Source organism: Chironomus tepperi, unplaced genomic scaffold, assembly GCF_022539635.2.
Source record: "Chironomus tepperi strain 1889 unplaced genomic scaffold, CSIRO-AGI_Ctep_v1 contig_37, whole genome shotgun sequence".
Taxonomy (NCBI): Eukaryota; Metazoa; Arthropoda; class Insecta; order Diptera; family Chironomidae; genus Chironomus; species Chironomus tepperi.
In genome coordinates this window covers 1358507-1381715 of record NW_027226159.1, presented here as the reverse complement: position 1 = coordinate 1381715, position 23209 = coordinate 1358507, and the positions used below count along the sequence as shown (strand labels likewise).

The window sequence follows — 23209 nt, the reverse complement described above, 5'->3', positions numbered from 1 at the left end:
TTGGCTGTCTAATTTAGTTGATGATCTGAGTTTTAGAAACGGTAGATTTAGCGTGCGGTAAGAGGTTGACTTTAAATGACGTTTGGTTTTTTTAGAAGAGGAGGTGTTTTTTTAAATGTGGGAGAGGTATCCTTGCAGCACGGAGGTATGACCTACATATTAGCATTGATACGTATTATTATATAGAGCTTATGGATTTATACAAAATATAGGATCTAAATTTTTTTTGAATGGTAGCCACTGATTAGTGAAACGATGATTTTTGTCGTGATGACGGTTTTTTGTCCATATGGACGATTTGCTTTCTTCCAACTCTGCTCAGTTGCACAGCCTAGGGTATAACAATGCAATGAATACCCATGCAATGTATCTAGCCACGATTTGAGTGTCGCGAATGCACAAATCGAGTTGGTGTGACTAGAAACAGCGAAAAGCACCCGAATCCTACTAGAATTTCCCTTAGATCGAACCCGGGTTGTTAGAACTGTAACCTTTACACTTTACCCACTACGACTCTGCTGCTTTTTTGCTACCTGGTAGTCTTTCACTGTTTCAATTTCGATAATAAGATACAATGAGAGGCTTGAAGTAGAAACGTATCAAGAGAAGGTATTTGAAGCTCCAGGTGTAGCTAGGGAGAGCCCTGATGCCCAAATTGACTGTTTAGACCATCGTCTTGCCCCACTTATCCAAAAAATTATCACTTCCTCTTTGTCAGAAGCATTCATAATGGGAAAAGAGGGAACCCCATACCCTCCGATCGCTCTAGCTCAGTGGTGGGCAACCTCTGTAACACTAGCTATGAAAATGCTTTGAATTAAATTCTAAACATACCATTCCCCCCCCCCCCCCCTCTCGCATCCCATTCACAAGCAACTCCTAAGTGCAATGTCCGTAATGATTTTAAATTGCCATTTTAAGACGCTTAACAATCACAACGTCTCTCATTGATGTAGAAATATTTCAAGCATTTAATCATAGGTTGACATAATTTAATATCATCCATGAGTAAACACACCCGACCTTTCTTACAGATCAAATATTCCTTTATATTACTGAAAATCAAGTAGCTCGTTACGTTTCATATTAAAAAGGTCAGTTATCAAGGTGCTCAAGCTTTCATACAATCGGAAAATTGAAGGTTAACTTTAAGAAAAGTCTTTAAGATTTTTTTTCATCAAAATTCAGCACGAGAATCATCACCATCTGGCTGCTTAATAGCTCACATCCAATTAGTAATTACCACACAAACTTCCTAAAGCTAAACAAGAATCTGTTATGATAATTTATTGACCATAAATTTTCTCCCAATCTTCCACCAACATTCACTTGTGTTCCATCCAATTCCTTATTAACTTCTTTTTTGTTCTTAACAAGTCTACATTCAGAACTAACATTGAACATTTCTAGAATGCTAAATTAACACATAATCATAAGAATTTATGAGCCTTATTGAGAAACACGATAATCTAGGAGCTTCGATCTCAGAAAAAAAAGTCAAGTCAAGTGTATTGGATATCCAATTAATATTGCAAACACAATACTTGTACTGAGGTGCCTTATCTTCAACGATATGTGAATATTTCATCATTAATTCAAGTGGAATTCGGTATGGATACGAACTGTGCTTTCTTGTAGACAAGATATGATGATAGAATGAATCAAGTGATGTACCTGTCTAGATGGAAGGTTGAAGTTGTTGAATTTGATTTAAAAGTTATGAGCAGATTGAATTTATGGGGTGGAGATTGTTTAAGATTTGTTTTTAAAGTTTTATGAGCGAAAGTGAGAATTTTTATTGGATTTATATAGAATGTTTTGGAATTGCTCACACAAGTCGTATGTGAACACTTATTTCAGTCATAGCAGAGTTAAAATAGCATGGAAAAGTCGAATTTGAGTTACAAATGTGGTAAATTGCATTTAACGCTGTAAACATGAGTCAAAATCAATATTTACGGCGACGTCAGGGCAAAATCGGGTCTTGGCGTTAATGTGGCGACGTTGTTGTGCCCTGGAAAGCAGAATGTATTTTTCGGGTCACTCAAGTCGATTAAGAGGGGTTAGGGTCATTTTAGAAAAGAACATTTTCATTTTGCGAAGGTTTTTCAAGTTAAATATCCATATCAACAACCCTTCCGCTCTACATTTTGGTATTACTTCCTCCATTACCTCCTCAAAGTGTCTATGGACCACAACAAGAGTCTGCCACCTTCGTTATCATTTCATATGATCTTAAAAGAACAAGAGAAAAATTCATCATGCCGGGTCTCGAGCCCATGACATCTGTGAGTGATCAAGAACCTAAAAACGAGTTATCTGCCCCATTTTAACTCACAATTCCTCCCAAATCTGTTGAAATTTAAAACAAAATTCATTAAACTTTATTAAATTCACGAAAAAAAATTGAAAAAACAATTTCATCCTTCCAGCAGTCTCTGTTTATGAGATTTCGAACACAAAATTTCCACAAAAAAATAATTATTCATCTCATAACTTCAGGCAAATATTTAAATGAGTTTGTAAAACATACAAAATCATCATCTTTAAAGCATCAAAATTATCAACAAAATTCTTAAAGCACTTCCAACGACGACGAAAAAAAGTCAACAAAGAGAATTTTATTGCATACCCAAAACATCACTTAAGAGACTTTAACTGAAAAATTTCAAAGTCAATGTCACCGAAACTTTTTATCTCTAAGACAATTTTCACAACATTTTTTTTAGTGTGATTCAGGGGTTGGGCAACCTGCGTGCCGCGGTACATAAATGGGTCGTCAAACATTTTAGGAAATACCGAGAGCCGTACATTGGATGTGGTTGAGGCCGAGGCTTATCAAGAAATGGGTCAGGTCACACAGGTTGCCCACCACTGCTCTAATCACAAAAAATACTCCTTTTTGTCACTTAAAGCCTTCTCTCCAACCTTTATCATTACCGTCTTCAACAAACTGTTGAGCGTACACAATAAAAAAAATGTAACAAAGATAAGAACTTCATTCTGTATTTTTGTGTATGCTCTTAGAAGAAAAGAGAATGAAACCTGATAACAGTAATAAAAATAATATACACAAAGTGTACTTCCAAGAATCTTAAAGGAAATCTGACAATAACCGTAATAATAACAAGAAGATCAAGGACAAGAGTCAAGAAGAACAAAAATGTTTAAACCCTTTTCAATTTCATGTTAATTACACATTATCAAGTCCAGTTTTGTAGATGAAGAAAGGCACAAAAGAAAATTGCAGTCGTTAAAAAATCATTCATCCTTTCCATGACCGTGTGTATGTGCCGTTTTATGCCTTCCCTTTTCGTCTAGATTTTCTTATTCTTTGTTTCAGTTATTTGTGATCCGTTGAATGACTTTAATAATTCATATTTCTAGAGTGCAATTTTGTTATGGAATGGGGCATGCAGTTTGGTGTTTGAGGTGGATGGCTGGTTATGTTGGAGGTTTGATTGGAATTTATTGAGTTTGCCATCTAGATCTGAGTGAATTGATGAATGATTTGGCAAACTATTGACTTAACATTAGCTGTTCAGACCGATAAGATCCATAGCTGCACGTTATATGCGTATATTCTGAAGATTCTATTAATTTGAGGATTTACTGACTTGTAACAACTAAAAAGGATGACATTGAGTTAAACTACAGTCTTCTACTCTTCTAAATGGGGTTCATGTAAGCATACTGACTCCAGTTATCAAATAATAGTTGGACATAAAATCCAATTTCATGAACAAGTGCACTGTGCATTTATTTATACCAAAAATAATTATTTAAAAAATTACCAGCCTTAAAATAAGCTGACAGGTGTTAAAGGTAAAATGTATACGCAATATTATAAAATCACCTCATACAACAGGAAGTCTTGGACTTAATCCTGATCTAATTTTTTTCATAATTTTATTTTTTTAAGAATCGTCTTTTCAGATATTTAAGTACACGAATTTTAATATGTATTTTATAAATCTTTTAAATGGATCAGTTACTGGGGCGTAGTTTTAAATTTCTCAAAACTTTCAAATTTTAGTATGGATGGGAAAAAGTTTTGTAGGATTTTTGTGGATAAGTTTTTGAACAAGTAATGCCTTAAAAGACAACTAGACATGATGTCTAAGAGTACTATTTGGAAGACTAAAGTTATTAAGTCGACTAATGACATTTTCTTCAGTTCATTAAAATTTGTTATTAGTCGACCCCAGGTCTAGAGATACTTGAGAGATACTAGACAATATCTCAAGATGTCCACTTGGGATCCAAAAATAAATAAGGTTAATGATAGGTTAATCAGAATTAATCAGATTTATATTCAACTGCTTGCTTATCTAGTTTCAAGGATGAAAAATCAAAACATTAACCATTCTTAAAACTAAGGACAATAACAGTCCTCGAAGTCGACTTAGATTTTGCATGAAGGAATCGATTTCGAGGTCTTTATTAAACTAAATCATTACGACCAAGGCTCAGACACCAGTCTGAAAATGGTAAAAATTATACAATTTTTGCAATTGTTCTACAATTTTTGTTAAAAGAAAGTACAATTTCAATAGTTTTTAGATGAGCTTCGGAGCCTTGATCATGAAACTAATGGTCTTTAGAATTGGAGCTCAAAGTCGACTTGAATTTTTTATGGATTTGACTGAACTTTTCCATACAATATTCTAGCCAAGCTCGAACAATATTTAGAACTAATATAATTGTGATGACATTAATCAGTCTAGAGCAGTGGAGGGTAATTGTGGTTTCAGTCGATTTAAGTCGAGGCGATTTAAGTTTGCCCACCACTGCTCTAGAATCAGTTGACATAGAAACAAGTCAGACACCCTGTCTCATCTTGATTATTTTGATATTTTCCATCTCAAAATCCAATTGCGCTCCACATCCATGCAAAAATTTTCCAACTTGCGCTTATTCACAAGAAAAAGATCCAACAACAACAGCAAGAAAAAAGAATAATATATTTATGTGCGAAGCACAACTCAAAACAACATCAAGCATGAAAACATATTTTCTGCATACATAATTACTCTTTAACTCATTTCATTTCGAATCGAAAAAAAGAGCCTAGTGCCTAAACCGTCAAGTGAAACACATGAGAGTGTTCATAAATTTTAATTTCTCATCATTGTTTTATAAAGTAAAAAAAATTTCTTACATTTTCAAGAGCAAACTCCACCATTTTTCCACCGTTGATGTGTGAGACTTTTTACGTTATTATTATTATTTCACAGTTTATTGTACTGAAGCAATGAGTCCGTCCCTCAACTATAATACACTTTTAGCTTCTTTGATTTGCGAATTAAAAAAAAAATTAAAATTTTTTAGCACGTCTTTTTTTTCACTTCTTTATAAGTTTAATAAACCTTCTTTTTATTTCGTTATTTCTCTCATTACACAAAAAAATTTAATCACATCCCAACCTCACTGAACATGACAATGAATCAATTAATATTGCGATTCATATCCATGGATAGATATTAACATCTTTAGTTGTAGTCATGGTTGTTGGAATTAGTGAATCATATTTTTAATAGAATTTTAATTAATAACATTAATTTGTATAAAGTCAGCTACCGAGGTGGAGGATTAGCTATTTGTTGTTCATAGTTGTGCATACAAAATATCGGTAATTTATGTTGATTATCATGTATCATAGTAATTTGTAGATTATGTCCATGATGCGGTTGCTCTTTAATCCACTTGATGTTATTGTTTAGTAGTAAGGCTTAATGTTTAGCTACTGGAATTTTCAAATTAATTGTACGATTAAGGGCTTTTGAGGTATCATCGGCAATGTAAAAGAAGGTCAGTCATTAATCTTGTTGACTAAGAAGCTTGTAGTTTCATGAATTTTGAGTCAATATTCACTAAAAATCAATTTTGAGATAGATGTACAAGAATTTTGAGTATTAATCCACTAGGAACTTAAAAATTTATGAGTTTTGAGTCTTAATAAACTAGTTAACTTGGATGTCCATGAAATTTGAGTCTAAGTTCACTAAAAAATTGGAAATTCCATAAATTTTGAGTCTTAATTCACCAAGTAATTTGTAAATTCATGAATTTTGGGTCTATATACACTAGGAAGTTTGAATTTTCAAAACGTTGAGTCTAAAACCACTAGATAACTTGGATGTCCATGGAATTCGACTTTATATCCACAAGAAAACTTGGATGTCCGCAATTTTGAGTCTAAATTCACAAAGAAACTTAGTTGTCAATGAATTTTGAGTCTATATTCACTATGAAGCTTGAATATCTATAAAATTTGACTCTATATCCACAAGGGAGCTCAGAAGTCCATTAAATTTGAGCCTATATCCACCAAAAATTTTAATCACACAACACAATTCCCATTAATCATAAAAAAATTCTTGCAACCACACAAAAAATTCCAAGAAACTTCATGCCAATACCATAAAAAGGCAATTGATTCCAACTCCAAAATATTGCTAAACACGTGCAAGTGCTCACGTCTATACATTCAAAATTTCAGTATATTCACAATCTTCTTTATCAAAATTTTCACGTAAGTGTTTCACATGCTTTTATGATCAGCTACCGTAATTGTCATTAATTTATTCAACATTTATTGACTCAAATTAAGTAGCTGCATTGTCTTCACTTTCACTTGTTTCATTTCTATTTTTTTAGACAATTTTTCATCTTCCGAAAAACTTTTTCTTGTTTTTTTATGGGCGGTTCAGGAAATAATTAAATTTGAGGTCTATCCAACAAAGATGACTTTACACAATAATTATCGCGTTAACGATCTTAAACGTCAACAACAGACGAAATCTGCGTGTGAGGGTCGCAAAAAATACTTTTTATCCATCGTCGGGCACTTAAACACTTTTTTTATGCTCAACAATACCGCAATTGCACTGAAATAACACTGAAATCAAACATCACTCGAAGGTGTTTTGTTTAATAATGTTATAATAAAGTGGAAGAAAGAAGGAAAAAAAAGCAGCAGCAAAAAAAAAAAAAAATATTCTCATCATTCAGATATTCATTCTCTACAATAATAAATACGACCATACACACCAGTGTATGTATTGTAAAGACCCAAGTCTAAAGTTGAGTCAGTGGCGGAGAGTGTAAAGCCATAATGAAAGATAATACGAGGAGGAAATTGGTGAAATGTCTGCATAGCAAAAAAAAAACATATAATGTATATCTTCTTTTATGTCTCTTGAGAGATTTTCCATCATGCGTGATATATTGTTGTCGTGCAGATTTACATGCATGTATTTTATGCGACATAAGTTTTGCATTCAATAGATTTCTTCTTATTGTTGCCATTTTTTTTTTGTTATTTTTTTTATAAAAATATGATATCGTAATTTTCGATGCAGAAATGAAAGCTGGATGTCGAAGACATGATCATGTTACAATGTGTGATATGATTTGTCCAGTTTCTAAGGCACGACTCACGATTTTTGATACTTTTTTGCAGTATAGAATATCGTTGTATAGTTTTAAGTTTAGGCAGACTTTAGAATTTTGTTCTAATCAAAGTTTTTGAAAATTTATGAGTTTATTGAATTGGAAATTAATGTCTGAATCAAGGGCGTAGTCAAGGTGAAAAGGGGTTTGGGGTCCATTCTTATGGTATTTTATAGTTGAATCCGTGTTACGTATTTATAATTGATTGTGATTCATTATGAGCCTTTCATTTACCTATTTTCTAGGTTTAGTTATGACAGTTGGTGTCTTTTATTACATGTTAGCTAGGGGTACGGCTAATGATACCTAATTAAAGCTTTGACAGGACTTGGTGTTTGAATACTTTAATATTTCAGAGCCTAAATAGCGTTTTATGATTCTAGACTACGTTAGAGACACTAATGCCATCCCAAAAGTGATTCTAATTCCACTTTAAACTGTTGGTCAAGTGATTGCTGCAGTTTAGCGCATTCTCACTCGTTAAACAATCATTTGATGCGAAACGCCTTAACATAGGTCTCCATCTCAATGATCTGAATAGCTATATTAATTGACGAGCAGTTAAAGCCTTTCTATCGGAACCAAAACTGACTAAAATCGTTAAGAAATAGCTATTACCCAGAAAAATGTTAACTGAAGCTAGCTTACAGCAAAAATACCATGATTGCTGCCGTATAAAACTTAATTCAGAAATTTTCAGGACTACAACATAATAACTGCACCCTAAAGTATGCAAAAAAATATGTTATGACTAGTTAAAGGCAAGTTAATTACAAGTTATAACGGATTTTATGTCCGTAACTTACAGAGTGGTACCTTACGTATTTTACAGCTTAAATGGACATAATTCAACCCATAATTCAATATCAATTCTATACATAAATGCGTCTTAATTCTCCAATTCAATCCCGCAACCAATTCCCACATTTCATAGAAAATTCGACACTACACCTTTGCCTTCTTCGCTCATATTCACCGAACTTTAACAAACATAATAATATCGTGCTTGAATTTTTAATTAAAGTCAGAGAATGAAAAAAAAAATGAAATAAAGACTGGTGTATGAAGAAGTAACAAATAATAAAAAGATGAGCATAAGAGAGAATGAGCGAGTAAGGGAGGATAGCACATTAAATGATTGGAATATGGCTGGAAATTTACACACAATCAAAAATTGTTTTATACTTCTTTGTACTTCATTCTTTTTCGGATTGTTCTTGTTCTCATTTATACGACCTCACTCTCAATAATTTATCGAGCGCAAAGCTTCACAAATACATTTAAAGCCGGTTCACAATTGTTAAGTCGATGAAGTTTCTCCTTAGATGTTCATTCTTTAAGTACTGACTTAATCTTTGTGGCATTCTTTTCTCTCCAGCCTAACATTCAATGATAGTCTTCCTTCTTCTTTATGAAGACTATTCACAACATTGAAGGCGCATACAGTCATTGAATATTAAGAATAAAGAGAAACATTCTTGAGCATTTTCATTGTTTTGCTTTTTTTTTGTGTCGTTGGTGCTGGTTGCTTTTCGTGTGATCTTGCTTTAATGAACGATAGAATTAAATTGAATGTCATGTTAATGATCATTTTTAATTTTTTATACACGGCGAGTATTTTTGTTTGATTAACGGTGAATTTTTTTCTGCTTAATTGAAAGGAATTGACTTTTTGACCTGTGAATAATATTTTTACAATTAACCATTGATGAAAGGAGGTACTTTGAGAAATTTTGGCAAGTCATCGACCTTGGGAATCGGTTAATTGAATAGTTTTGCTTTCTAATGTTTAAGTGTTAATAAAAGACTGTTGAACTTGTGATCTTCTTGGTATTGAGCAGTGGTGGGCAACCTGTGTGCCAGGGCACATTTTGGTGTTAAGTCATGATTGAAGCCGCACACTTCATGCCGCATGTTCATGCCATTTCAAATTGCATCAGCACTAGTGCGCCGCAGCAAAAAAGTTGCCCACCACTGATCTAGAGCTCATTTATCAACGACAGAAATCGCAACAAAGTATGTGGTTCATATCATTTCCGAGCAATTTCAGCAGCACACTAATTTGCCGCAGCACACAGTTTGGACAGTACTGCTTTGGAGATTTAGAAATATCTGCTAATAAACAAAAATTATACTCGTTTCATACTCATGAGCATTATGTTCCTTAAAATGGGATAAAAAACAGCCGTCATGTTACCATTAAGTAGGGCGGTCATCTGTTGTACTTTGCCTTGCTCTTGCTGTTGTGTTCCGATAAAGTCAAACTTAGAAAAGTCCCGATATTTTGTGTCATTATGATCCCAACCATGATCTTGTTATGAGCTCGGTTCGTGTGTTGGGTGGAGTTTTGAGGTCTTTGCAGGGTACATCAGGTCTTATGACGTACTCGTGTCTTTGCAATGTGCAGAGCTTGCAAGTGGTTCGGATCCCATTAAAATCGCAGTGCCTCCAGCTCACAAGGCTGGGCTCTTCAAGCATTATTAGATCCCTACCATTAAATCACTCTCATGTCTTACAATCAACATTGCGAAGTATCGGCGTCCGGGCAATTACACAATACTACTCAGGTCTTGATCATGCAGATTCCATCCTACACCTGATAATCCCTCCTTTATTCTGAATTCTTCAATAAAACTCATCTTAATTCACATAAAATTATGAAACTAAATTCCATTTACTTCCATAAAAGGATCAATAACCTGTTTCTATGCTTTTAATACTCATCCATTGAATGCTATCCTCTAGTAAATCCCACAAGATCATCCACACAATTTCAATCAATTATTCTTCTATGTTTTTATTACACGCTTTTTTATTTAAGTCACTCTGTTTGTATGTCTGCGTCAAATCTTGGAATCGATTTTTCGACCACTTCTGTTGCTCCTATTGAGCTCAAAATTTTTCTACAGGTGTATTCTCGATGACAATACAATATTTAAGCAATTTGAAATCTCAAGAATTCTTAATTATGCTATAATTAATTAAATAACTTTGAGATAAAAAAAATCCGAATCAATTAAGTATATTTCCAATGTACATGAATTAGACCAAATATAAAGTTGAAAACCAGTTTCTATGATTTATTGTGAATTGATTAATAATACCAACTATTAATTATGTTAAAAATAGTATTCATTCAAAGTATTTTTGGAAGAGAAAAACAAAGCTTATTTTTCTCATTTTTAAAATTCAAAAAACCGTTATCGTTTGAATCTTAAAAACCGTTAAATTAAAATGAAATTTCCATCAAAATTTATTCAGTAACATTGAATCGGGACATAATGCGCCTGGATCTTGATATTATGGAAATGGTGTGTCTGGATGTTAACTGAATCTTAACATAATGTGCCAGGATGTTTGCTTTCTAAACTGTATAAATATGGTTCTAGATGTTACTGGATCTTGCTACATTGTATAAATATGGTCCTGGATATTACTGGATCTTCCTAAACTGTATAAATACGGTTCTGGATGTTACTGGATCTTCCTAAACTGTATAAATATGATTCTGGATGTTACTGGATCTTCCAAAATTGTATATATATGGTTCTGGATGTTACTGGATCTTTCTAAACTGTATAAAAATGATCCTGGATGTTACTGGATCTTCCAAAACTGTATAAATATGATTCAATGATGTACTCGGTATAAATATGGTTCTGGATGTTACTGGATCTTGCTACATTGTATAAATATGGTCCTGGATATTACTGGATCTTCCTAAACTATACGGTTCTGGATGTTACTGGATCTTTCTAAACTGTATAAAAATCATCCTGGATGTTACTGGATCTTCCAAAACTGTATAAATATGGTTCTGGATGTTACTGGATCTAAAACTACATAAATACGGTCCTGGATATTACTGGATCCTCTAAACTGTATAAATACGGTTCTAGATGTTACTGACTTGGAGTGAAGTGGAGTCCGATTTACTTGACCTATACACAGTCGGACGAACGAAGCGGAAAGTGGAGTCCGGCACTACTGTTTCTATGCATAGTCGGACTAACGAAGCGAAGTGAAGTGGAGTCCGATCTACTGTGATCTTATAGTCTAAGCGGAGCGACGTGGAGTCCGACACTACTGTGATCTATACACAGTCGGACGAACGAAGCGGAGCGAAGTGGAGTCCGACACTAAGATAGTCGGACGAACGAAGCGGAGCGAAGTGGAGTCCGACACTAATTATACACAGTCGGACGATTATACTCTGTGATCTATACGCGTGGAGTCCGACACTACTGTGATCTATGCAAGTCGGAAAAAGCGAAGCGAAGTGGAGTCCGATACTACTGTGATCTATACGCGTGGAGTCCGACACTACTGTGATCTATGCACTACTGTTCTATGCACAGTTCGAACGAAGCGAAGTGGAGTCCGACACTACTGTGATCTATGCACAGTCGGACGAACGAAGCGAAGCGAAGTGGAGTCCGGCACTACTGTGATCTATATACAGTCGGACGAACGAAGCGAAGCGAAGTTTAGTCCGGCACTACTGTGATCTATACACAGTCGGACGAACGAAGCGAAGCGAAGTGGAGTCCGATACTACTGTGATCTATACGCAGTCGGACAAACGAAGCGAAGCGAAGTGGAGTCCGGCACTACTGTGATCTATACACAGTCGGACGAACGAAGCGAAGCGAAGTGGAGTCCGATACTACTGTGATCTATACGCGTGGAGTCCGACACTACTTGATCTATGCACAGTCGGACGAACGAAGCGAATTGGAGTCCGATACTACTGTGATCTATACGCAGTCGGACGAACGAAGCGAAGCGAAGTGGAGTCCGGCACTACTGTGATCTATACACAGTCGGACGAACGAAGCGAAGCGAAGTGGAGTCCGACACTACTGTGATCTATACACAGTCGGACAGTGGAGTCCGATACTACTGTGATCTATACGCGTGGAGTCCGACACTACTGTGATCTATACACAGTCGGACGAACGAAGCGAAGCGAAGTGGAGTCCGGCACTACTGTGATCTATATACAGTCGGACGAACGAAGCGAAGCGAAGTGGAGTCCGGCACTACTGTGATCTAGTCGGACGAACGAAGCGAAGCGAAGTGGAGTCCGATACTACTGTGATCTATACGCAGTCGGACAAACGAAGCGAAGCGAAGTGGAGTCCGGCACTACTGTGATCTATACACAGTCGGACGAACGAAGCGAAGCGAAGTGGAGTCCGATACTACTGTGATCTATACGCGTGGAGTCCGACACTACTGTGATCTATGCACAGTCGGACGAACGAAGCGAAGCGAAGTGGAGTCCGATACTACTGTGATCTATACGCGTGGAGTCCGACACTACTGTGATCTATGCACTACTGTGATCTATGCACAGTCGGACGAACGAAGCGAAGCGAAGTGGAGTCCGACACTACTGTGATCTATGCACAGTCGGACGAACGAAGCGAAGCGAAGTGGAGTCCGGCACTACTGTGATCTATATACAGTCGGACGAACGAAGCGAAGCGAAGTGGAGTCCGGCACTACTGTGATCTATACACAGTCGGACGAACGAAGCGAAGCGAAGTGGAGTCCGATACTACTGTGATCTATACGCGTGGAGTCCGACACTACTGTGATCTATGCACAGTCGGACGAACGAAGCGAAGCGAAGTGGAGTCCGACACTACCGTGATCTATGCACAGTCGGACGAACGAAGCGAAAAGAAGTGAACCGTCACCGAAATATTTTAAGTATTTACTTAAACGAATTGAATACACATAGGTCGAAAAATCTATTACTTGATATGACTAAAAAGGATAAAATAAATTTATATAAAAAAAAACTTTTTTTAAAAAGTACACGCTTTTATTCATGAGTGAACTAAAAAGAAGAAAATAATTTTTTCCGGACACACAAATATAAAACAAAATTTTTAACTAAAAATAAAAGCGTGGGGCGCTCATAATAGACATAATGTTATACATTCTTAGTTACTTGGAAATTCAAGCCCACTACACAACAAGCTATAACAAGCAGATTTACTCCAATAGGTTTGATATTTAAATTGATAAAATTCTAAATATACTATATTTCAAATAAGTATGACCTACTTTAGAAAATTTTAGCACTAAAAAAAGTTAAATTAGTGCATCAAAAGAATTTGGAAATTGTAAGCAAGTATCCCGAACAGATAAGGAGCATGCTCATGAGTATGCTTATATAGTTGAGCATGTTCAATTATATTAATTGAGTGTACATATAAACACGCTCATTAAAATGAGAATATTCATTGTCTGCAAGGGTATTCGATTACTGTATATGGTAAACGTTGACATATATACAATTTCAAGACTATATCCAAGTAACTAAGAATGTATAACATTATGTCTATTATGAGCGCCCCACGCTTTTATTTTTAGTTAAAAATTTTGTTTTATATTTGTGTGTCCGGAAAAAAATTATTTTCTTCTTTTTAGTTCACTCTTGAATAAAAGCGTGTACTTTTTAAAAAAAGTTTTTTTTTATATAAATTTTTTGCAATAAAACTTGAAATAATTTTCGTTCTCATATCATTCATGAATTGCTTATTAAATGAAATCTAATAAACATCAAAAGGAAGAAAGGTTTGAGATGAAAGATCACGACATGAGCACCGCAATTAGTTTATTAATTTTTTTTTGGCTAATTCGTTTTGGATCTTTTTTCAATGAGCAATTTATGAGCAATTTTGCTATATTTTGTTTGCCATTCTCTCTCTCGTTTTGTGTATTGAACCGATTCTTGTAGATTTGTCGAATTAATTTTCATTCTTATTTTGAGTTAGCAGATTTTTGGGAAGTTTGAAACTTTAGAGAATATTAGACATACAGTTTGTTTACTGAATATTTCCGCAATGTTTTAAGGTAATTAGTTACTGACCCTTTCAGACAATGAGCGTTCTATCAAGAAAAGAGTTTGCTAATAGTAACGATCAGTATGATCAGAGCATGATCAGTATCTAGTATGTTTAAGATTAGCATGATCTCGAGGGCATTCTTTTTCTAAGTCGGCAACATGCTAGACTCACGCCGGTCTGGTGTTGAATCTTTGATCGATTAACAAATTTATGCTATTTAACTTGTAATATATCCAAGAAGAAATAAATTGATAAGTCATCCGAATTGATCTACATTTAACTGTATTTACCCAATAATTCTTTACTCTTGAGAAAGTACTGCTAGAATTTGGTTCTGTCTACTAAACGCAAACTAAACGATTCCAATAGTTTTCCAGTTGTTCTAAGTCATTAACAGTCGTTTCCAGGCAATACCAATCATTTTCTGTAGTTATCTGTCAATATTAATCGTTTCCCAGTCATTATCAGCCTAGAATGGCAACCTCCGTCATTCCCTGACGTTTCCAGCTGTTTTCGGCTAGTTTCGATAATTTCTAGTCATTCTCGGTAATTATTAGTTCTTAACATATTGTTCTTAGCCGTTTATTGTCTTAACTAGTCTTTGGCAGTCGTTATCATTCGTTGTCAGCTGTTTTAAGTCATTCTCAGAGTTCATAGCCCTTCCCAGTTGATCACTGTCGCTTCAAATTATTCTCAGACATTTTTAGTCATTGTCAGTCAGTCCCAGTCGTTGTTTGTAGTTCACAATTAACTAAATCCACAAGAACTGCGTTTCAAATCATTTAATTTCATAAAGTAGCAACAGTAACTTCCAATTTCGTCCAATACACGCAACATAGTTATAGAAATATAATTTTATTCTTTATATTCTCCGAAAACTCTTTTGTTATTAAGTGTTGTGTGCTTAAAAAATCAGAGCATACACTTAGCACATAATAATAGCAATAAGAAATAGAGTCATGTAATCGTACCAATACGCATACAAACTCACCTATCATCAAATGAAGAAGCTGATTTCTCAGTTGAATAATAAGACAATTGAATGTGAACATTTTCATTCAATTAAATAGATGAGAGTGAATCTCTTTTGTTGCTTTTTTACGATTAATTCAATTGAAACTATGATCTTGAATCGAAATGGTTGTGTAGAGTTTGGAAATTTATTTTTTGTTGTTTTGTGCTTCAGATGCTCTTTCGTATGGTAAGGTGTAATTAAGTTGAAAGCCAATTTTTTCAACCACTTAATCTATTCTCTCATTTTCTTCATATTTCTTTTTTCTTGTATCTTCTTTATTTTATCGCTTCTTTCAGACTACTCTATACAATATATGCAATCAATTAGTTATTTTTTTCATGTTGTCTACTTACTAGAGTATTTTAAGATGACAATGATATGGTTTTAGAGGCATTTTGTCTAGTTATTAATGAAATTTTGGACAAAACAAAGCAAAGGAGTTGGAGTTCTTACATAGTGCTACTGGACATTCAGGGGTTTATAGAAGTTAACGCAGGGAGTGTACCTCAGGGGGTAAAGATGAGGATCGGGTTAGATTAAGACATTTGTCTCGAAAAACAGTATCGAAATAAGGATTTTGTGTCAAAAAATGGGTGGATTTTATCCGAAACTATATTTTCCCACTGGATGTGCACCTTAATATCAATCGGTCCTCTGAGAAGAGACATATTGAAGACTAAAGAGTTTTTCTAAAGGTATCGTAACCTTGTCATTCTATCTACATCAATCAAGTCTGAAAAATCAAGTACCCAGGCCCAAAAGACAAAGAGGACGTTCATGGAAGCTTGTTCATGTAAATATACTCGATGAGTATGCTCATGAGCAATACTTTCATGTTAGGGATGAGTATCCTTATTCACTGAATTTGAGCATGCTAAATTTAATAAGCATGCTCCTTATCAGTCAGGACTGGAACCCAGGAATTTAAATCTATCGCCATTTTTCATGACCACCTTGCCTGTACCTTACCAAACTATCCCTCTCGAAGCAATTGAACTTCTAAAATGCACTTTTATCTTCACCTTCCCATAAACATTCCAAACTTAAATCATTTTCCATTCTCTTTAAGAGCATTGAAACAAAAACATATTGGATGGAAAACAAAAGAATCACGGAGGATGAAGCTGGGTTAAAAAAAATTGAATCATTCACGCAAACATTTTTGCATTTTTGATACTCTTTGTGTAGTAAAAAACTCACACACGTTAAGGTATGGAGTATAGAATGAATTCATAATTCTATGCTATTCACATGTTCTGTATTCAAAAGGAGATGGGATAAAAAAACATCATTTTCGTTGTTAATTCTCTGATATTTTTTAATGGGCGTTCATTGAATAAAAATGGCCTTTTAAAAAATCATCATCATCATTCTGGAATTGGTATTGATGGACCCTTAGGAAGGATTTAAAAAGTAATCTTATTCAATTTTTATGATATTAAGTCTTAAATGATTCATTCTTGGTATAGATTAAAATTTATAACATTGTAACTTCCAAGGACTTAAAAGATGACGTTGGGTGGCTACCCGAATGTCACAAAGGGCTATTTGGCAGCCGATTAGGTGCTACAAGCAGTTTAAAGTCGATGAGGGTTACCTTACTTTCAGGTCCCTAACCTAGTCATTTAGGTTATAGTATAAGCTACATTTTAATAGCTTCGACCAAAAACCGCAGGTATGCAATTTTTGCATTCTAAATGTGCAGCTCTGCAGTTTTTGGCCCTTCCCTAAAGTTCGTCCAAGACTGCAAACCTGCATTTTGGTCTAAATACCTTTAAATTTCAGTCAGATTATAATATTCAATGAATATGGAAACTACACGATCATTGAAGCTTTTGTGGACTACTGGTGTAGTCATATGACGGGTTTTGTCAAGGTTTTATCTAATTTTTGCAGCTTGAAACTGAATTTCTAGTCTAAAAACTACAAAAAAGCTTGTAGCGGTCTGTTGACCATATTTTTAGTTATAAACTTGATGTTTTATAGCAAGTAACCCAAATCCCGAGCAATATAATGCGACAAAACGTGGATGGGTCGTAATCAGCATTCAAGGTGCCATCTTATCGTTAATATTACAACCATGCAACGTCCTATCTACTGGATTGTGCTACTCGAGGATAATAACTTTATTACTAATTACAGCTTATTCTACTCGGCTCAGTTCATTATCTTTACTTTATCAACAAATTACTAGAATTATTTACTAGAAATCAGCAACATTGTAAGCCATCCCATCCCCAGAATTACATCTAAAACCTCCCAAAGGGATAGCAATAAAACCCAAAAACATTCAATTAAGAAAACATCTCTATAATTATCAATGATTCAATAGTTTTGTTCTCTCTTTTAAATCTTAGATATTCAGTCTTCTTTACCTCCATTTTACATGAAATAATAAGTCAAGAAATTGCTCCTGTCTTTATCGATAATTAGAGCTTCAATAAGAGATTTGCTTGGCTGATTTAATTTAAATGTCTACATAACAAAAGAAGTCTCAACATTGAGATAAGTCAGGGATTATGAAGGAAGCACTTACCCATGCATGTTTCGGTGTTGGATGATCAGGTGCAACAGCTGTAGATGATTTAGGTAAAAATTGTTGTATAACGCCTGTGGCATTACCATTACCATTTGAAATTGATGAACGATTAAATGCTACTGGAGTTGTTGGAATCTGACGTGGATATTGCTTGATTGGAACCTTCGAGCCACTTTTATCTGTCGATAATATTAGTTCTCGTTCAATCTAAAATGAGAAATAAATAATTATTTTTAAAGACAATTTTCTTCTTGCTCTGCTTTCAATTCTCATCAATTTCCATTGCCTTAGGATGGAATTTTTGTGGCTGCTAAACTCAAAGAAGAAAAAAAGACACGCAAAAAGTAAATTCCCAAAAATAAGAAAGAAATAACACACGAGCAGAATTTAATTTGATGAAATCGACATCAAAATTGTTGGAACTAAGAAGAAGCAAACAAAATTACTCATGCACAAGAAAAACACGTCGTCATGTCATGAGAAAAAAAAGTCTCGTAGCAGCATGCATGCAAAGCTCTATCGCATACATGCGAATCTAAATAAAAATCCCTTAAGTATTCACGTGTGCTGCGTACAACATCTAAAAATTATTCAGAAATTCACAAATAAGAACACCTGTTAAGACCTTCCACACGGCAATGATAAAAAAAGCTACTTGAGGCATACTTTTCATCTTATTCGAAATAATAAGAATTAGAAAGGAAAAGTGCGCAATTTGATATCAACAATAATACTACAGGTTTGGTATTGCTGTTCATTTCTGTGAATGAACGTGGAACAAGAGTAAGAAGAAGATAATTAAATTATTGTGTTTTGGTTAGGGATTAGGTGGAGTCGGGTTAACTTTTGGAATGTAAGTGATATTTTTGTGAATTTAGATGTTTTTGGATAGATTTTGGAACTTTAGTCAAGTGAAACAAGTGAGAGTCAAGTAAGTATTTCAAGATAGTTTTTCGGGGATCTAGCTCCGGTAACCTGAGGTAAATCTCACTTTTGTCATCAAAGTAAGCTAAATAGTCTTCACATTGAGGATATAACGTCATTTTGACAGCTAAGAGTCTACATTGGGATGTACCTTAACAGGCAAAGAGCATGTTCTCGAAAGCTTACCCAATATAAATGTACTAGTTGATCGTGCTCGCGAGGAGCGCTACTTTCAGCTTGCTCTGCACTTGAGAGCGTACTCTTTGCCTGCTAGGAGTGACAGTGTCCAAGAGGCTATGGTGTGTCGCTTGGCGAAATTTTATAGAGTTACAGAAAAAGATGTACATTGTTCTGTTTGTAGAATTCTTATCAAGACAAGCAAAATGTTCAGATTCCGCCAAGGAACTAGCCAGAATTATTAAAATATGACCAGAATTGTTCAAATTGCGATTTTTCAGTTCCGTCTCTTTGAAGTCCAATTATTAAATGCAACAAGATTTCATGACATGCCGCACAACAAAAAGCATCAATTCCAATTTCATTCTGACTAATTTTCGTGTAATTTCGCAAAAATCTTCTTGTTTCTCTGACCCAAATAACTTGAAATTTACACTCATTACAACCTATAACCTTCCTCTTGGTATCATATTTCAATTAACCCTCATACTTTCTCTCACAGGAAGACAACAATTTTTGACATCAGTACAAGACAAAAAAGTTTAAAATTTCTAACCCACAATAGCAAAAACTGTCAAGTCATCATCCAAAAAGTGCGCCCAAAAAAAAAGCACAAACAATGACTTGTAACGTGTGTGAATTTTCCCATACATTATGTACGGTACACAATTTCAACATTTATTTTACTTATGAGCTGCTTTAATCTCTAATTTCACACCAAAAAATGTGTGCTGGATGGAAGTAAAAAAACTGTGGCATCAGTTCGTGATGTAATTCCAATTTATTTTTGGAAATTTTCTGTTCAGAATAACAAGAAGCATAGCTGAACCAGACGAGGAAGAAGCAGTATTTGTACATAGCTCGAAGGCGTCGACACAACAGAAATTGATGCAAGTTAGTAGACACAGGAAGTGTCCACAAATGATGTCAGTGTGAAAGTGCTGCGAATGTCATAAATCAAAGGTCGTTCTACTTCTTTTATTTACTTTCAACAGGTATTATTGCGTACACATTGGTACTTATGAAATAATAAGAAGCACTTAATATTCATGTCATGATGGATTGCTTATAAATTAATTAATTACGATTACATTTAATTGACTTTCGATGGATGTGTAATTACAAGTTTATGTGAGTTTTATTGAATGGTTTTGATTGGAGTTGATTGTGGTCAGGGTTGGTAGTCTTGAGGTTGTTTTACGATAATTTGTAGCTTTAGGTTCAAATAGACCCGACTTGGTCATGTATAACACGACTAGATCATGTGTCACCCGAATAGGTCATGTGTCATTTTACCAAGTCATGTGTCACCCTACGAAGTCATGTGTCACCCTACGAAGTCATGTGTCACCCTACGAAGTCATGTGTCACCCTACGAAGTCATGTGTCACGCTACTTGGTCATGTTTCCTTCAACCTGTCTAGTGTCACTCGACCAAGTCATGTATCACTCGGCAAAGCCATGTGTCACTCAACCAAGTCATATGTCACTCAACCAAGGCATATTTCACCCAACCAGGTTTTTGGTGATTGCAATTCTTGCTCAAATTAGTCACATCACTAATTTAAGAGTGACATCCATATAGCACAAGTCGGGTCCAAAATCCAGCACCAGGCCGGCCACCCAATTTGTGCTTTTTGGGACACTCACTTTCCATTTTTAATACTACATCATTAATCTGGTCATAATAATGACTTACAGGCTATTTTAAGCAAATAAAGCAACACTTTCCTCCACTCTGTACAATAATTATTACTCGACGTTTATAACATCAAGTTCCTTTACTGATGATTTATTGCCATCAATCGACAAACTAATTAACGCAACCTCACTTTCACTATCGATTCTAAGTGCATTAAGAGATACATTAACAGTCACAGGATGTCATTGACAATTTCCACTTGTAATGTAGGTTAAATTCAGGTTATGCGATCAATGTCGATTACTTTTTTCTGTACCAAATGTGAGAACAGCACAGTTCAATAATTTTTAATTCAGTAATTTTTTGTGAAAAGTTCCAATTCGCATGAGTTAAGATTGAATAATTGAAAAATGCTGATTTCAAAAATTATTACTGCAATGGACTATAGGAAATATGGCATGGAAATGCACACGATAGAATGAGAATTTCAATATTGAATTTTTTTGCAAAATTTATTAATAATTTTTCTGTATTTTATAGACTATTGCATGCCATTTTTCATAAATTTTTCAGTGTGATTTATCCATTGAATTGGATTTATATGGAATTTCCTGAATTAGTTGAGATAAGTTAACAATACGAAATATTGAAATGAAATTACGATGTAAAATTAAACAATAAATTCGATTGCAGTCATAGAATGATTTTGGCATCGGTCTCCTGAGTCCGATATTCGACGAAATCTCGTGCTGTCCGGTTTCGGCCCTAGTCTTGGACTCAGTCTTGGCCTCAGTCTCAGTCTCAATCTCAGTCTCAGACTCAGTCTCAGCCTTAGCTTCGGTCCCAGTCTTGGTCTCGGTCTTAGTCGCAGTCGCAGTCGCAGTCGCAGTCGCAGTCGCAGTCGCAGTCGCAGTCGCAGTCTCAGTCTCCGTCTCAGACTCAGTCTCAGTCTCAGTCTCAGTCTCATTCTCAGTCTTGGCTTTGGTCCTAGTCTTGGTTTTGGTCTCGGTCAAGGTCTCGAATATTCATAAAAATTTATACTTAGATAGAAAATCTGACACTAGGCCAGACTCTGGTTCCAGACCAGATTTCGGATGAAATTCCACCTCAGACTACTGGTCAGCCAGGGGCCGTATTTTCGGCCATTTCTAAATTACGTAAGTCACAATTCATGAGTTCAATGTCTAGTTCTCATAAAGTCACAGACTTGACTGACTTAAAATCCCAAGTATTTATGTGGGACATAAATCATATCAAGTAGAACACATGATCCTCGTGGCAATATTCATCATTTCATATTTGACTCAAAATTCCCACACATATTTTCATACAAATTTTATTAAATTCTTTCAAAAAAAGGCAAATGTAAGCCACGCTTTATTCAGCAATCATCACAATATTCAACTTAAATTTGCAAAACGAGGATGATGCTCCAAAAAAATTAAATCCAATTTCCAATAAAACTCTTGATTGAATTTTAAAATTGCTTCAATTTTGAGAGCAATAAATCCCAAAAATGTATTTTTGTATTATTTTATTTATGGAATACACGAGAACATGAACCACATGTTGATAAACAATAAATACAGCCACATCACAAAATATCTCTAGAATCATTATTTTGAGCATCAACAGTTGATAGCATAAAAATACAAAAGGTTAAATGCAGTCTGTTTTTGGATGTGAATTAGGGAGGTATTGGGAGTCGATGTATATCCTCGCAGCCATTTTGAATGAGTTTTGTAGCAAATTATGAGGAAAACAGATCGGAAAAAGCATGACAATGGCGAGTTCACCTCCAAAGCTCTTTCCAAATTGAGGGTATACCCGGGTATTGAATTCATTCGTTGATGCATTCTTCATTGTGATAAAGATGTATCCATAGAAAAGGAAGGGGTTGATCAGAGCCCTTCTTGGACTTATTTGGACCAAACCCTATGACTTGCTAAGGCATTTTAAGCCAACAATTACAAAATCCCCCAAAATCCCCCAAAATATTTGCACTCAATACTTAAAATTCTGGCTATGCACCTGATACTGGTTTCTTAATCGACCTAGGTGATTCTACCTTACTGTACAAGAGTATGCTGGACTATTCGAGGTATCATTGGGCTGAATGAGGAGGAGGGTTGCATGGGTAGCATTTACATGTGCATATCAATTTGCACATGGATAGAGTGCATGGTGCTTATCCATGTACATATCCATGTGCTTAGCTACTCCTCCTAACCTACTCCTCAATGGGTTACGTATTAATGTATATCAGGTTAATATAGAGCAGGATACCCCGGATATGTTAAAAAACCGACCCCTGACTATTACTCGACTCATAGTCATGAACTATAAAACTATCGAAAAATGTGTTTGAGAATGCTACATAGCTGAAAAATATTTCATCCTCTAAATTGAGTTATATCCTTTTTTCACATTTCTGTCGTTGAAATATTTCACATTCTGAACTGATTTTTGATTTGATTCTTTTTTTTGTTCAAAACGAGCACTAGAATGTGTGAAATGGAATTTGAGCTGTTGAGAGCTTTTTAGAATATTCAAGAGATTATTGACTTATACCCGAGTATGCAAAAAACTAGAAT

At 35.0% G+C, this 23209-nt stretch overlaps 1 protein-coding gene across 2 annotated transcripts in view; it reads right to left on the bottom strand.

Annotated features, from left to right (window-relative positions):
- The window catches only part of LOC139098753 (probable basic-leucine zipper transcription factor Q), a 90925-nt gene that overhangs the window by 8244 nt on the left and 59472 nt on the right, over nt 1–23209 (bottom strand). The window contains exon 3 of one of the 2 annotated variants that reach the window (XM_070651042.1): nt 17870–18079. In XM_070651042.1, coding sequence (XP_070507143.1) covers nt 17870–18079 — 210 coding nt within the window. Of the gene's footprint in view, nt 1–5161; nt 5635–17869; nt 18080–23209 lie in introns of those variants that run through there. The other variant, XM_070651051.1, reaches the window with a different exon arrangement.